Below are 18,120 nucleotides of genomic sequence, written 5' to 3' on the forward strand. Positions count from 1 at the left end.
CTACCTGTCCAACAGAAAACAGGCGTTGCTCTTCATCTCCATCCTCTCCTTCAATACTCGCCAAAGTGTGACAGCAAACTCCAGATTCACTCTCATTTTGATCCTCCTCCAAAATCCTCCTCAGTTTGCTTTTTACCCACAATGTATTTTCCAACTTGTTTCATACATTCATTGCATTAGTTGGTTTTTCAGCCAATTTTCTCCTCAGCAAGTCCAACTGTAACCAGTAAACCAGACTTGTTGACCCGTTTAGAAGTTGTCTGAGCTGAACATAAACAAACCGGGGAGGAATCACATTTTTAGGTCGTGGAAGTGCTCCGACCCAGTTGTGCAAAGTCATGGAATTTGACATCAGGCCCACAGTTTGAAACCTGGGTGCCTCTGTCCTCCTGCCTCCTTCCTCTCTCCTTTCTTTCCCTCTCCCTCACTTTTCTTATGTCTCCCTCTGCTCTGTCTCCCTCTCTGCCTTCCTACTGCCTCAATGGCTGGATTTCCATCGACATTATTTTTATGCAAATCAAGATGTATCGAAATGGAAAGGTGTGAATTGAAATGGCAGAATTCTATTGAATTTCGTCAATATTGAAAAAAAAAAAAAAAAAAATTTCTGCACTCACTCGAGGTGGAAGGTTTTTGTCAATAGAGAAATTATGTGACAAATAGCAACGGAAACACATTTGGCAAATAAATAGACGTAGCGACAATTGTTTTTGTCTTTGAGGCTTAATTTACTTATTTCTGTGTCTGTCTGGGTTTCACTTTGTCTCCATCTGCCTCTGTCAATTCAATGACATAATTATGATGTATCGAAAAAATTCAATACACTCTCCTAAATACCTTACACCTGAAGCAGAAAATGTTTTTATTGATAAAGAAATTATGCGACAGGCCAAATAGTGGTAGAAATGTGTTTGTTGGGTAAATAATGATGAGCAGTCCGACAAATTGTTGTCAAGTTCAAAAGTGGCTTTGGACATTGTGAAATGCCAAGTATCTGTCCACTACAGCGCCCCAGACATGTCATACCAGCTATCAGGTGCCCATTGTGGTTGAATGGCCATTAGTTGGTGCATTACAATATTGCCAAGTGCATTTCTTTGTTTTGGTTTTCAGTTGAAAGTATTAAATATGGCCAGCATTAGCTGACACCAAAGAACAACAGCAACTTGTCCAATGCCAATCCATTCAGACTCAAGTTTTTTTTTTGTGTACTTTTTGATACAGTTCAGAAAGTAGATTTATTGGCTTCAATGCAGCACATGGAAACGCATTTAATTCACATTTTCGTTTTTGCAACATTTCAGAAGTTGCGTTAAAATTGGATGAAAATTTGGATCTATTCATGTAATCCTGCCACACTGCCTGTTTAGGTAGATCAACAACTTTGGGCTCCGTTCTGCCTCGGTTTGCCTTTTACCCACTTCATGATGTTCTCTTATTTCAGTTCTGTAAAGAAATACTGAAAAACATACTAATGGATATGGACTGCCCACTCTCCTTTAAAAAAAGGCACTTTATTACAGACATTTTTAATGGAGTGAGTCTGTGCTCAGCCTACAGGTTGATTCTTTTTCTGTTCTGCTGGTTTGTCAATGCCCCGGCTCGAGCCCTCAGGGACCAGGTTTTGTTTCCCTGCTGTTTGGGTAGAAAAACCTGTGCACACACACGGCACACACACACACACACATAAACACATACACACATGCAATAACACATAAATAAACACACATACGCACACACACTGAGCAGAAATTACAGTCACAGAAATCTCCCCCACTTCAATTGTGCCTCAAATCAATAGTCCCTCTTTTCATCCACTTTTACTTGTTTTCTTTTCAGCCCTGCTCTCTCACTCTGACAGACTTCATTGGTTTTGTTTGGTCTTGTTGTGGTGGTGGAGGCTGTTTTCGGCTCAGGTCCACGCACACACCAAAATTACCCATAAAGCTATTAGGGGGTCGCTACGGGTGGCAGCATGTACACAAGTGCACATGTACATGCATACAAAACGCACGCACACACACACACACACACACTAAATCATGGCCACTGAACTGGGGAATTGGCCACTTAATGCAAGGCACCACAAGTCAAGAGAAAAAAGGAAAATTCTTTCATCCTGTCAGAATGAAATTTTGAGTATGGACACAGATACACACAGTTTTCGTATTGTGACTTATTTATGTTGTTATTATCATATTAGATATAGGTGTCCGTATGGGTTAGGGTTAGGTTAGGGTTAGGGTTAAGTGTACGGTTAGGGTTAGGTGGTGCTGTGCCTATTGCTCATGCAGCCAAAAACTTGTGAATTTGCATATCAGTTAGAACATAAAGTCAGAGAGCATTTTCCTTTTTCACCCAGATGACCAACTAAAAAGTTAATAATTTAAGGAGGGACTCCTAAAAATTTTCATTTTGGTGAATAATTTACAGACTACTCTACATCTAAAATCTTAGAGTTACTGTTATTTTTTCAAGTAAAATACCCTATAAAATAGACATTTTAAATTAAATTATCAGCTGTTATTAAGAAACATCAGGTCAAATTTGGTAGTCACATCTCCAAGTTAAAAAAGTGTTTTGCATGCAGGGAGTATGTCAGTTTGAAAAAATGCCCATTTTTTTTAATAAACTGTACTTGATGTAACTGGCATAAAAATGTATGAATTCACTATTTATACTTTTTTTGATGATTGGTTTTCCATAAACTACAGTAGTGATAGAAGCAAAATATTGTATTATCTCAAAATTGACCAATCCAGCCAAAACAGCCATTTCCCCTGTGGTGCCGTGCCTTAATGGCGCTGAAAAAGACAAGGTTGTGTCTCGTGTGTATTTTTTTTGTAATCTGATGCATCGATTCAAACCAGTGGTCCACAATCCTATCATCCTATCCTATCATCAGCACATTCATTCCTCCATATCATCCTCCTATACTCAATCTAACATGCTCTTACATAAATTAAAAAAGAATGATCATTCCACAGTCTTCCATAAGCAGGAATATTGTTTCATTGTCAGGTTGTTGTGGCTCTGACCCGTTGGTTGCTTGGTTGTAATCTTAGTTGTTTAGGAATTGAAGCTTATCCTACTGTTGGTCTCACTGCAAGTCTCTCTGGATGTAGATGCATCTGTCCCTAAAAATAAATGAATTCCAACTAGAATATTGAAAAAGGAGCACATGCAAAGTGAGATTTGAATTAGTCATGGAAACATGACTAATTTTATTTTCACAGATTGCGTTCCAAAATCTCTTTTCTGTGCTCCTTTGACAAAATGTCATGGTACAATCATCAAGCAAACATCACAATCTTTGAGTCATCCTGCAGTGGGAGCACTGCTTACTAGCATGGGTTCAAGTCCCAGTTTATGCTATGCTGTTACTTCTAACTTTGATTGATTGATTAATCGATTGAACTTATTAAATCAAAACACTATATACCATGAAGACATATGAAGACACTCCCAGTATCCATAGGTGTGATAAAACAAATATATAATCTTTCTCTGCCTCTATTCTATGCACTGTATGAAAAAAAAAAAGAAAAACACTGAAATATATTAGATCCCCCACTTTCCTTTACCTAAAAAAATAAAACACATTGCAAATGTCCTTACTGAGAAATCTGTTCCTTCCACTGGGTTTTGGAGTGGGTGGAATGACCTTTCATATCAGTTTGAATTGCATCATATTTTGCACCAAAAGTTTTCTACTGTTTTACCAAAAGTCATGCCCCAACATGACCCGCATGACTATGAGCCAAGGTTTCAGTGCTTTGAATACAGAAAAGAACATGTGCAATTAGGAAACACTCACGCCTCAGACAGGTTTGCTCGCTATGGAGACCACATTTATAAATATCTGCTCTAAATGTGTTCCTCACAGGCTTCTGTTGCCTGGTTGCCAGCTCTAATGCTTCCACGCCATCCACCTCGTTTGTGTCTTAATACCCGACACGTCTCCATCCTCATCCCCGCGGTGCGCTCCCATTCTCTCTGCTCCGTGGATCAAAAGGCACCGGATGGGCTTAAGTTACACGCTGCCAAGTGCTTCCGGCAAAGCCTCGGCTTTTAATCTCCACCAGGAAATCTAAACATGCACATCTGGGGAGAGAGAGAGGAAACCTCGGGCTTTGCCTAACCTCTCCAAAAATGTCCCTATCTAATCTATTTCTCCCTGTCTCTCTCTCTCTCTCCTATGATTTCCCTCCCTCTCTCTGCTTCCCTCTCCTCCATCAAATGTGTTTTTGTTTCCTAATCCACTCTCTCCCCTGCAGTATGATAGGCAGCCCCTGTGGCACTCCCCCTCCTCTCTCTCTCTCTCTCTCTCCCTCTCTGCTTCAACCTATCACTTTATTTGCCTACCTAATGGAATTCCACAGTGGCGTATTCCGAAAGCACTGTGGAATTGGATCCCCTCTCGCCCCATTGCCTACACTGTGAGGTGACTTAGCTAATGGCGTTCTGCTCAGCGCCTGCTATTGCACCCCGGGGGGTCCTTCACCCATTTGCATTGCATATCACGGACTGTGAACACTTCAAGTCGCTACACGGATGGCTACACGCCTGTTAGGCAGTCAGCAAGTTGAATTTTCCCCACACCGTGTAATAGTGTGATTATCCTTGATTTGAGGGAGTGTGTGTTGTGGTTTCTTGAATACATGGTGACCTCCAGTTTTGCTGTTTTCTGCTTTTTTCTCTCAAATGAGAAGTTTACAGCATCCTGGATGTGCTGATTAAGTCTCATGACCCTTGGGCCTGCAAAGCCCATTCAAAACCCAGTGGGCCATTTCAAAATTGCGTGGGCATCAATCTGAAAATAAGCCTGTTGTTATATTTCATGAAAAGCTGAGAATTTAATTCCAAAATGCTATCCATACATTTTGGATGAAAAATGCTATCTGATGTTCCTTGCTCAATATAAAAAAAATAAAAAAAATAGGTACCTAGTAAGAATATAGCTCACAATTGACAATGATCAATAGTGAGTTTAGCTTTATAATAATTTTGTAAGTGGCACTTTTTTTTTTAAATGGTGACACCTCATTTTGGAATGAAGCTCTTTATTTGGACAGTCAAGTTTTTCATCCAACAGAACAGAACAGAAATGATAACATTAATATGATTTGTGGGTGAAGGCAAGTATACTTTAATGGAGAGTTTTGGTGTCTTTAAGAAGCTGCAAAGAATAAACTTCTGGGGGAAACACTGAATCCTTGTATTTTGGGGGATTATTTGTTGACATGAAAATGGTCAAAATGATCTGTAAAGAATATCAGCACAAAATAGTGGCTAGCGACAGCTTCAATCCAAAAATATTGATATTGGCCTTCAAAAACTCATATCGGTTGAACCCTACTGTGGAATATGGTGAAGTTTAAATTAACTTTTAGGCATTTAAGTGACTTACAATGTGTGCAACAGTAGATCAAAAATATTACACCGAACCAATAGTAAGGAATGCAACGGTTCAAGCCACAATGCCCTGACTATCACAGTGTATATAGTATATAGTATAATATATAATAAAAGAGCTATGTGAGGAAATAAGAACTCAGGAGGAAAGGTAGAAATTTTTATTATTATAATTTTTTTTTTTTGGTGAAACCTTTATGCACTGAAAGTGTGGCACTTCTTGCTGGTAGGTTACCTCTGTGTTAATGATAATATGTGATTGGTCGTCTGTGTGTGTGACAGGTGGGGAACCTCGGCCTGCTCTTCATGTTGCTGTTCTTCATCTACGCTGCTCTGGGGGTGGAGCTGTTTGGAGAGCTGGGTAAGTCTACCAGCAAGAGAAATGGGTAGCAGCGGGGCTTAATGGTTAGAGGACACATCCCATAATTTCTAGGTCACAGGTTTGATCTCTGAAAATGCGAGTCTCTGTCCTCATCCAAGTGAACAAGTGAGTGAGAACGTAATCCAAACCAATTACAGGAAACGACCCCAAACCAGTTTTATGGGTGTAAGGAGACCGATGTTGACATCTGATAGCCAGCAGTTCCTCATGCTTGGAAAGCTGAGCATAACAAAATGAACCAAGGGAAAAGTAGGGGTCAAGATGAGGCGAGATGAAATGTCTCCTCAATATACGGGCCAAGGAATGAATGTGCTACGGACACCAGAGAAGGCAAAAGAGTGAACACAAGTCCATCATGTTTAGCTAAAGTTACAGGGACTGGAATCAGATTTGTTTTGATTCCCCCCTCGCCACCAAAATCTCTAACTTGGCGGGATGCAGTACAGTAGGAGTGAGAATATAATGCGAACCAGCTACAGGAAATGACCCCAAAACGCAAGGGTTTATGGGTATAAGGAGACAGATGTTGACATGTGATAGCCATGCATGACAAAATCAACCAAGGGCAATTCACAGTTTGGACTGATGCTCATATTCAGCTGTTTCTTCACGTGTTCTTAACTGGTATGAACACCAGATGAGGTAAAGGACAAAAAAGAGTGCAGACAAGTCCATCATGCTTAGCTAAAGTCACAGGAACTGGAATCAAATTTGTTTTGACTTTCCCCCACCCCGTGCCACTCTCTAATTTCTAACCTGGCCAAATGACAGGTTACCAAAAACCAGCTACATGTGAGTCCATGTGACTTCTGTTCACAACAAGCGTCCAAAACCCCGGGTGAATTTTGAAGCCAATAAGGAAGTGGCGGCAGGCGGCAATTCCTCTGTCTGCTAGATGCTGGCTCCAAAAACACTCCAAATCCGGCCCAACTGCAAGTCAGTGGGACCACAACCCAACTTCTCACTCAAAATAAAAAGTAAAAAGTAAAATATTTTTTTTCGGCAAGAGGTTATGGTCTCAGCTAATTTCACTTCTTCCAATGTGTGTCCTTACCACAATTTTCAAAAGAAGTGTCATTAACGGTCATTAACGATATAATGGATATAAAACGGGGTTGTCGCAGATTACGGGCCAATAGCAGGCGGAGCTGCTCCACTGTGGTAAACTCCCGGCTTCGCTCTTCGATCATAAACCCCAACTTTTGGCTTCAAAACAGCCCTTTAGAAAGCTATGGGTGACGTCACACTCACTACCTTGTTTTACAGGCTATGTTTCTCAAGCACTAAATCAACCAAGTTCAAAAATGCAATAAGGTAAACTTTTTCACTATGGTTTGGACCAACGAAAACAAACTGTAAGTTTGGTCAGACCCTTACATACGCCTCCAGACTCATTATAACCTGCCTAGAAGTTTGATTTTACCATTGCGCCACTCTCCAAACTCCTTCGCTCCTCTCTCTTATTCTCTCCTCCTCTCTTCCTTCCCCCTCTCAGTGTGTAACGCTGACTACCCCTGCGAGGGAATGAGCCGCCACGCCACCTTCGAAAACTTTGGCATGGCCTTCCTCACCCTCTTCCAGGTCTCCACCGGTGACAACTGGAACGGCATTATGAAGGTACCTACACTTCCCGCTGCACCATGGGAGATGGAGGGCAATAAGAGAATTTCATTTTTGTCTATTCCACACCATGGCACCCTTTCAATCTCTGCACATTTTGACGCTCAGTTGAACTGGGGTGTTTTAGATCTGTGGTTCCCAAACTCGAATTTCATGAATATTCTATTTACTAGAAGTTAAAACACTAGAAAAGAATAACACACAAATACTATTCTGATCAGACTCTTCTTGGGGTCATCTCTTCTTGAGGGTCCTTGACATGTCTAAGCATATATTATTCTACATTTTGATGAAGGTATGGAAACAAAGGCTGAAAGATATGGAGAAAAAATCAAACTGCAATAATTTGACAGAATACTGGAATTGGAATTGCAATTGCAAAGTTTTTCTTTTTAAAAATCACTTTAAAAAGTGATATTGTTAAAAAAAAACAGTACATCTCAGTGTGGAGGATTTACTGAGTTTGAGTATGATGAAAGGTTTTCACCAATATTACACTTGATTCATGAGCCAAGAGTACCTGCAGCTCTAAAACACCTTGTTCAAAAATTCAATTTGGACGCCTCTCTCCCTCTTAAGCAGTTAATTGCAGCCTCTGCGATTTGAAAATTGCAGAAGTTCATATTGCAATTCTGTTTTTGTTCCTTGTTCAGCTCTAATGGAAACATATTAACACCACAACCAATCTTAGCAGTAGCCTAAACATTAGAGAAGCAGAATTTAAATTAAAGGTTCAAACCCAGTTCAAATCCATGGCCCATGGTAAAATCTGAGCAGGGAAAGAAGTGCTGGTCCCTCCTCCCTCAACAACTATCATCCCTTTAGCCCTTTAGCAAGGCTAAGGCCAACAGGAGGACACTGTGGTTGTACCTGCAGCTCCCAGGTGTGAAGGTGTGGAACTGCATGAATGTGAAGCAGCATAGTGCTGAAACAGTAGATGTGCTCCATGGATACATAGTTGAAAATAATTATAGTTTACATTACAAAATCCGAGTATTTGATTCCTCTCTCCACTCACTCGCTCCCCACCATCCCAATCAGCTCTCAGTCTACAATCATACCCAAGTACCACAAGCTCTTAAACTGTTATAAAAGGCCATATCCGGAAGATTGTTAATCAGTGCTGATTAGACTCTTAGAAAAACTGACTGACTGTTGTTGAGAGGAAGAAAGAGAGCAGATTTCAACGCCCGGAAAGCTTTCAACAAGCTGTACTGTGAGGCAATGACAACGTACGCTTTGAAGAAATTGCATATCGCTGAAATGTCACACTCACTGAGTCTCTGTTATCGTCGCCTTTATTGAACTTGAATGCATTACTCAGCAGATTGTTGAGTCTATAAATATATATTCATTCATACAAAAGCGACACAGCAACGTGGAGCAATGGAGTCGTAATCATGGCTTCATGATGTTTTTTTTTTTATTCTGATGATTCTCTACTTCCTCTGATTGTCCTTCACATACTGTCCTGCCCTTTACCTCTCCCTACTGTTCCCTCTCTGCTTCCTAACACCTCACCCCACCCCCCCAACACACACACACACACACACACACACACACACACTTAAACACCTCCTCCATTCTCTCTCTCCCTCTACACCGCCTCCATTCCCACTCTTCCCTCATTTCCTCCACCCATTCCTGCTCCACTTCTGGCTCAAGCTCATTTTGACTTTATCCCTGGACTCAAACACAGGAGTTTTTATTACACAGGACTTAATGCTCAACACCACTTTTTTGTATCTTCATAATTTTATATTTATGTATATTTCCTTATATCTTTCTTGCACTATTTTTATGACCTTATTACCTTTCCTTTACATTGTTCTGCCAATTGCTGCTGTGACACTCGATTTTCCCCTAGGGGATCAATAAAGTGCAATCTTATACCTGCAATAAGCGATATTAGACTGTATAACCAATCCTATAACCAACTAATGTGTGCTATGTGGAGATTTCATTTAGCCACAATGATATAAACCAATATCCACACAGCAGCAGCTGTGTTGCTGTTTTCACCTTTTTTCTAAAGCTTGTTGTCAAATTAAACTAGCTTGGCTCCTCCCTCGCTGTTTAACAGCGGTGCTCACCCCCTCCCATTCCTGAAAATGGCGGAATTGATGAAGTGAGCGAATAAACTTGTTAAATTAGTAAACTTGTTAAACTGGTAAACTTGCTACCTACCTCTTCACTTGTCATTGTGGGACATGTAGCCTTCAGTGGGAGAAAGTTCTGGCAAAGCGAGACCGCTAACCGGTGAGACTTCTCAGCAGGTACGTTTAGTTTAGCTGTTAGCCTTTATCCTTCCAATTGTTCTTCATAGGCCTCCATAGTGCAGTGGCTTTGCTGTGTGTTATTTACGAATGTGTTGCTGTTTCTGTCGCCCTTTAGTTGTCAGAAAAATCGCTTATTGCAGCTTTAATCTTAATCTTATTTCTATCTGCCGTGGCCTTCTCCCTCCATCCCTTGCTCCCTCCTTATCCCCTACCACCCCCCTCCCACCCAGGACACGCTGAGGGAGTGTCCTCCAGGTCATCCGGCCACCGACTACGGCTGCCACGCGGGGCTGCAGTTCATCTCGCCCATGTACTTTGTGTCCTTTGTGCTGACGGCGCAGTTCGTCCTGATCAACGTGGTGGTGGCCGTGCTCATGAAGCACCTGGACGACTCCAACAAGGAGGCGCAGGAGGACGCCGAGATGGACGCAGAGATCGAGCTGGAGCTGGCCCAGGGGGGACTCTGCTGCATGATGGGGGGCATCGGCGCCATCGCCGGCGCCACCGCCGGCGCTGGAGGCGCGGGTGGGATGGGCGGGGGCGGCGGAGCGGCCGGTGGAATTACAGTGGGCGCAAGCGGGGGGTCGAGTGGTGGGGTGACGCCGCCGGTGCGAGAAGGAGGAGGAGGAGGAGGAGGAGGAGGAGGAGGAGGAGGAGGGGGGCATGAGAACCACAGACACCATCGATGCAGACTCTACTCTCCTGCTCAGGTGAGTGGACGTGGCTTACTGACCTGACAATCAATGGGTAACCTGACAGTGAAATACTAGCAGCAGCATTTAAGATGTTCACAAAAGTAATTATTGCTGCCACAGCCCTACTTTTACCATGTAATGATGCAGAGAAGACTTGCTCAACAGTGTTTCTCATGTTTATTACTACATGTTCAGCATTGGTAAGATGAGCTTGTTGTTGAGTAACGTATCAGTGCCCAATATAAGCTTTTTCATTTTTCCAGAAATTATATAATCTTCTCTCTTTTATAACAGAAACATTTGGTAACACTATTCGGATAGTCCAATGTTGATACTCAACTATCAGGTGATGAAAAGTAGATTTTCAACAAAGTGTCACTTGCCTATTTGGTGCATCTTCACAGACTATGTAACTCAAACCTGACCTAACCCTAACCCCATTTTTAACCCTAAATATTTTTTTTGTTTTCTTTGGTTGATTGAGTATCTAACCTTGCCTTCTCCCAAATTTCAGTTGGCAGTGCCAATGTGTAGGCAATCTTTGACTAACTAGTTTAACAGTGGCCAATCACTGATCCGATCACCACTGAAATGATGCATTTCATGGGTTACAGTACCGCCTCACTGGTACGCAGTGACTGTGCAGCATCTGGACTTGTTTTTCTTAATGAAACACTGCTGCCCTGCTTATGCAAATACAAGGTGTTGATGTCGTTTAGGTGTTGATGACTTGTATACACGCATGTACACAAGCTCAAACACACACAGACACACCAAACACCCCCCCCACACACACACACACACACACACACACGTTTAACGACCACCATCTCCGCAGCCTTCTAAAAATAACATCGGGGCAGCGGCGGTGGCTCTCATCTTCAGCTCCCCTGATTGCTGCATCTCAAACAGCGACGGTCCACCAGTCAGTCTAGGCTAAATCTATAATCACTTACACACACGCGCACGGGCACGCTCACAAAATTAAAGCACCTGCAGATGAGAACATGTATTTATAGAAGCAAGCTTGTTGCAACAGAGCAGAATGCAATGTACTATGGTGAAGGAGAGAGAAAGAAAGCGAGAAAGAATCAAACAAGTAAATAAACAAGCGGATGGAACAAACAAGTGGGGAAAAAAAAATGGGGCTGGAATCAATCAGGAAAAAGAGAGAGAAAACAAGATAGAACAAATGTAAATGAAAAAAATAGATGGAAATATGTAGTAGAAAGTAAGGGTATAAGGAGAAAGAGAAAGGGTAAGGAGAAAGACGAAGTGAGGGGAGAGGATTAGATGACTAGTGACTGACTGACTGACTGACTGACTAAGTGATTGAGGCAGCAAATGAATGAGTGAGTAAGCAGGTAGGTGAACGAATGAGTGAGTGACCGGCTAACTGATTTTGACTGACTGAATGACAAACTACTTGAGCGACTGACTTAATCTGACTGACTGACTGTGCAGTTTATTCAACCTCTGGAGCGTTTAATTCCTCCTTTAGTTCGGTTCATTTGTTCAGGTGAGAACGATGCCATTTGAACTCAGCACCAAATAACAGCACCGAGACGCCTGAAAATGCGAGTCTCAGTTAGGAGACCTGTATAGGAGTAAGAACAGAATCGTACCATTTACCGGAAATGACCCTAAAACATCCAGTTTCATGTTGTTTGGACATTCTGTGTGGTTTTATGGATATAAGGAGACAAATGGTGTCATCTGAGAGCCAGCAGTTACTCATGCTTTGATAGTCAAACATTACAAAATGAACCAAGGGCAAACTGCAGTCTGGACAGATGTTCATATTCAGCTATTTCTTCCTGTGTTCTTAACTCGTGCAAAGAGTGCAGACAAGTCCATCGTGCTTAGCTAAAGTTACAGGGACTGGAATCTGATTGGTTTTGACTCTAATCTCTAACCTGATTCGTTAGGGGTTAGGGTTATCAAAACTCTGTCCAATAAACAAGCTACTTGCCCTGGTTGGCTTGTAATTGGGCAGCGTGAACATAAACGAACCAAAGTAAACTTTCCCACTATGGTTCAGACCAAAGATAACAAACTGTAGGTGTGATCATCCAACCTAAGAAATTACACTGAACCACTGGGTGAGAGAGGGGAAGGGAAGAAGAGAGAAGAGAAGGGGAGAGAGAGAGAGAGAGAGAGAGAGAGAGAGAGAGAGACTCTAATACTGGAATGGTTGGAAGACACAGTGAGACTGTGAGTGGGTGGCAGGCTCAGCCGCTCAGCCGCTGTCTCATTGTCCTTATAGCTCATTGTCTGTCAGCCTACTGGTATTTTTAACCAGGGGGCGGAGTAAGAGAGAGATGAGAAAGAGGAGAAACTCGTTTCATGTGTCTTTCTATATGCGCTCCATTTTAAATCTCTTTTTCTGATTAGTCATCAAACAACGCTGTCACAATAAGAGCAGTGATCAGAGGACAGCTGCTGTGTATGTGTGTGTGTAGCTATTTATGCTTGGGTTTTTATTTTGCCTTTATTCAAGTTAGTCCTATTGAGGTCAAGATTTTTTTTTTTTTTTCAAGGAAGACATGTCCAAAAAAGGAGTCTCAAAACGAACATGACAGTTGTAGCCGAACAACAATGTACAAAAGCAAAATATAATCAAATTCACATAAACGAGAGTACAAAGTAAAAAATGTCTATAAAGGTGCTGCAACAGGCAGAAGTCCAGTCATCCTAGCCTCACTGACCAAACCAATTTAAATCTTGACAAAAATGGGAAAGACAGCTCCTTATTGATTCTGTCACAAGATCCTTAATTAACAGTTCAAACTCACCAAGAGAGACCAGCTGTTTCAGTTTTAAATCATTTTGAGGGAGCAGAGCGCTTCGGCCTAATTCAGCTCTGACCTCAGGGACGGATAACAAAAACAAGTTGAGGACATAAACAGTATTTTCCACCAACCAAGAGCACAAATCATCAGCAGAAGACCCCGAATGGTCTTAAAAATTCAATGTACCAATGAAAAAGTGTACAAGTGAAGAGGGCAGCCCAGCCAGAGGAAACAAAGCGCTCATTAAAACATTTCAAACCTCTGAACACCTAAGAAGGCAATTCAAGAGAATTATACTTTGCAGACCACATAATGGCTTTCCACTTAATAGCTCGCCAAAATTTTCTGGGATCATTTACGCTGCCTGTGGAGACATACAGGTAAAATGTGGGCCTGGCCTTCCTCATGTGAGAAATCAGATGAAGACGCCAGACAGAGGCAGAGTATGAATTTATTCCTTTTGCTCAGGCTGCATCAGTCTGAAGCACAGGTGAAAAACTCTTGATGTAGAAATGTAGAGAATGGAGAAAGTCTATTCAAGCTGTATTTATATAGCTTTTCAAAACAAACTTACTAAGTGCTTCCCAACCAAAAAAAAGAGATATAAATCAGTAAGAAAAAAAAAATACGGATAAAACAAAAGGAATAAATAACAGACAAGTCAACAAGGATAAAACAAGTAAAAGCCAAAGATTACAGAAAGGCCTTTTGATATAAGTAAGCTTCAATAAGTGAAAAGATGATAGAGACTCTGCCTGCATGAGTTCCTCAGGCAAGTCGATCCAAAGCCGTACGGCAAAAGCCTGGTTACCTTTAGTCTTGAGCCTAGATACATGAACAGTCAAAAGGTTCCTGCCTGAGGATCTCAGGATCTTAGTTTCATAAAGAATCAAAAGTTCAAAAAGATGCATAACGAGAGGCCAGGCCATGCAAAGCCTTAAAAACAAAAAAGGCAACATGAAAGAATTTCCATTCCAGAAGTTCAACATCTGGAGTTGAATTCACAACAAATCATGTAAGAAACCCTGCTCAACAAAATGCTTCATATAACTCTTTTGATTAATAAGTGGCTTTGCTCTTGGAGCCCAAGTGGTCACTTAACTTATTGCCAAAAACGCCAGCAGTAGTTTGTAGTTGAGCAAAACAGTTTGACAATCAGGAGGAAGCCAATCAAGCGGCATTAGGTGGAAGCACACTGTTGGAATGAAGCTGTGATCAGGCTCCAGCAGGCGGAAGTTGGAGACACTGAGAGAGGACACCATTGTTTTGCAGGGATTATTCCACAGACAAATACAAGACTGTGGCAAGTAATAAATGTAGCCAGGTTGATGGATGCTGAAGTGCAAGCTGAGTTTCCAAAGTTCAGGTTGAGACGACCAGGCAGACGTTCTAGGTAAAAATGTAAAACCTTATGACATATCATTGTTAGCATAGAGATGTAGAGGTAAAAAATTGCTGGAAACTGTACACATAACACAAACACTGACAGGCTGCCGTCTTGGGTGGGTGTACAGAGTGGGCAGTGACACCCGCTACAGAGCATCTGCTACAAACAGACACATCAAGATACTTCTGCTTGCATCAGTTAAACCAAAATTGTTATTTTGTCCTTGTGTGTGTCCTGAAACAACAGAAGGCTTGACAAGTCACTTCCAAACCCTACATGAAGAGTTTCATTCACAAATAATATCCACCATCTGAATGGTAGTAGCAGGACAGGTTGGATAGTACTGAACTGCAAAACCAAAGAGCAAAAACCTGACAAAAGTACTGTTGGTACAGAAGTGGATAGTATATAATTTAATAGCATTTATGGTATATTTTTTATTGTTATGAATTCTAAACCTAAGTCATGATCTGTGACTATTACTGTAAAATACACTAAAAGTAGTTACAGCTGTTTGCCTTTGTAGGGAATATTAGGATAGTAGGCACTTAGGTCTGTGGTTGGCAAAATGATAACTCTGTTACAGAATGGATCCTCTATATTTTTTTAGATATTGAAATATATTGATTTTTTACCCCCAAATGAATTTGTGGTTTTGAATAAAAAGCTTCAAATACCCATTTTGGGGGAAACATTTTCATCATTCAATATCTGTAAAATATAGAGGATCCAGTCTGCAGCCAGTAAAAGTGTTATTTTGTGAACCAAGGACTTAAATTACCTGCTATCCTTTGAAAAACACCCTCGTTTTTTTTGTGCTAGCAATCATTTTGTAAGAATAGATGTGTTGATCTCATGTCACATCGCATGTCGGAACAAAACTCTAAAATACCTGGTAGTTTTTCCTATTGAAGTGAAGAAGCTAAGACAGTTGCTCCATCCCTATTGAACTTGACAGGGGGTGGGGGTGGTAAGGGTGGGGGGTGGGGGTGGTAGGGGTGGGGGGGCACAGCGGGGTGCCATTGGATGAGAGCGTCACTGGATGGGAAGACCAGATGGCAGTGCGGTGAATCAAACAGGGTCATCGGCAACATTTACACCAACCAAGACCCCTGGCTTAGCCAATCAATGAGCCCAGCTCACCCCTCGCTGTGCGTCTCCAGGCACTTGAGATGTGTGAGTGTGTGTGTGTGTGTGTGTGTGTGTGTGTGTGTGTGTGTGCATACTCCATATGGGTGCTGCCAGGGTCTAGCTATTGACTGCGGTTGCCCTCCTCACCTCACACCCTTTAGTGGTAACTCTTGAGATGGAGAGAGAGCAGGAGAGAGCAAGTACGAGAGAGAACAAGCAGCTTGAACTTTAGACATGGCAGCGGGGAAAGGTGAGCCGGCATGAAAAAAGCAACTCGCAGGAGAGGAAAATACTGAGGGCTGGAGAGAGAGAGAGACTGACTGACTGGCAGAGAAATCAGAGAGAGAAAAGTGAGACAGAAAAACAAGAGAAACACAGATGCCAATGTGTAGAATATCTTCTCTGTCAGAAATATCTAGGATGACTGTTTCCTTGGCAGGACTGTTTCTAAGGCAAGTGGGTGTCAGCCGTCACTGCTGCCACTCATATTGGACAGAAATACTTTTTTCTTAAAATATTTCTGTTCAATATGAGTGACATATGACAACATATGATACATATGGCAACAAAAAGCTGTTCAGTTGAAGAGCTTGATTCCAACATGAGATATCCACCATAACACTCTCAAGTATGACATCATTTTTCGCCCAAATAAGGGATTCTGGATCCAAACACTTTGAGTCCGCTGTGAAAATGACTAGAGGAGTAAAGTGATTGCCTTTAACTACGTCCGATGCTATTTTTGCTTTCGGGGGGCTCCTCTATTATGCATTTCTTTATTTGTTGAGGTGGATTCTGATGGGTTTTAAAGCTGCAATGAAAAAAAAACAACAACCCACATGCAATACTTAGCTCAGCATTCGACCATTTGTGGCTTTGAGAAGCGAGGATAACACCACATCACCACATGGTTGTGAGCAAAATCATTTTTAAAAATTCAGTAACATGTTAAAATATGTAATAACTTTATTTAACATTTTAAGATTTAAGAACATAAGAACAGGACGGTTGGCAATGGAGATTGATTTGCAAATGAGATCCAACATCCCATTTATTTGAACAAAGGACACATATACACTTACAAAATGATTGATTGTGTAAAACCAAGACAAATGATGGTGCTTTGTAAAAGATAGTAGGTAACATGAATCCAAATAAATGTAACATTGTGGAAATCATTTTGTCATTTACAGTTATTTTCAATTTTAGGCATTTTTCTGATGCTCTTACTCAGAGTTGCTTACAATAAGTGAGCAGGTCAGGCTTCTGGACTATTTGGATGGACACATTGGCTGTTGTCGGGATCAAACCTTTGGCCTTTGGGACAGTCTCCCAAATCACTACGCCCCCCCCTGAGGTCTGTTATGCAATGATTTGAGAGTGGTCACCAGTGGGCGATGAGGGACACTCCACAATGCTGGAGGAGCCACAACAGAAATCTGTCATTTTCTCTCCTCCAACATGGTGGATTCTCTCTTATAATCATTGGTAAAAACCCTCCAAATATCCAGTGACCGGCCTCTATTGTATAAACATGCAAATGGAACATGAAGCATCCATCAGTAAGTGACAAATTATATTGACAAGTGAGAGAAAATGATAGCAGCTGAACAGGGGAATGGGGGGAGAGGTACCTGCTATGGAGGAGAGGAATGAAAAAAATGGGATATTCTTTTGGCGCTCCACCCCATCACGGTATATTACTCCTCCATGTAAAAGAAATCCATTGATCAAATAAGATCTGTACTTAAAAAAAAGAACTACTCATCCTTTATTCTGAAAACCCGAGCCTTCAAGACCTTTCATTCAGCTGATTTCTCATCAGACCTCCTCAATGCATCCTGCTGACATTGTAAAATCTTGAGACAGCGATCTGCCATTCACTTCAGGTAATTCAGCGTGGTTCAGTGGGAGTTTTGAACCTTTTATAGCTCTTATAAAGCAGCGCGGCAGTCTTTTTTTTTTACGGAAACGTGCAATTAATCTTAAAAAGTTGGCATCTGTCTGCCCCTCTGGCTCGGCTCTCACAAAGGCGAAGGCAGAAGTCACCGCTCTTCGTCTCTGCGCCTGCCACCGGCAGCTGAAAAGAACGCCGGCTCCAACAGATAGCGGTTAATTAAACAACACAACAGACTTAAGTCATCTCATGTGTTATGCAAAAGAGGTATAGGGAAGAAAGAGGAAGGTGGAGAGGAGAGTAAGGGAGGACAGGAGAGGGAGAGAGGGATCTTCCAGGAGATGAGGAAGAGAAACAAGACAGAGAGTCGGTAAAGTGTTAAAAACGGGTACAGCAGCTATAAAAAGAAGTGCATGAGTGGAGTGTGAGAGTGGGATGAGACGGAGGCAGGGGGAAGATGAGCTGAAACATAAGCGTGTGGCAGACTGACAAAGTGAGAAGGCTTTGAGTCTGGAGAAATGA

General features: G+C 41.8%; 1 protein-coding gene across 1 annotated transcript in view; it reads left to right on the forward strand.

The window, feature by feature from the left end:
* Positions 1–18,120, forward strand: part of LOC139923880 (voltage-dependent T-type calcium channel subunit alpha-1I) — a 184,472-nt gene that overhangs the window by 153,476 nt on the left and 12,876 nt on the right. The window contains exons 30-32 of the mRNA XM_078282664.1: positions 5,698–5,776; positions 7,293–7,414; positions 9,927–10,406. Of these exons, the coding sequence (XP_078138790.1) occupies positions 5,698–5,776; positions 7,293–7,414; positions 9,927–10,406 (681 nt within the window). The remainder of the gene's footprint in view (positions 1–5,697; positions 5,777–7,292; positions 7,415–9,926; positions 10,407–18,120) is intronic.

This window comes from Centroberyx gerrardi, chromosome 3 (assembly GCF_048128805.1).
Source record: "Centroberyx gerrardi isolate f3 chromosome 3, fCenGer3.hap1.cur.20231027, whole genome shotgun sequence".
Lineage (NCBI taxonomy): Eukaryota > Metazoa > Chordata > Actinopteri > Beryciformes > Berycidae > Centroberyx > Centroberyx gerrardi.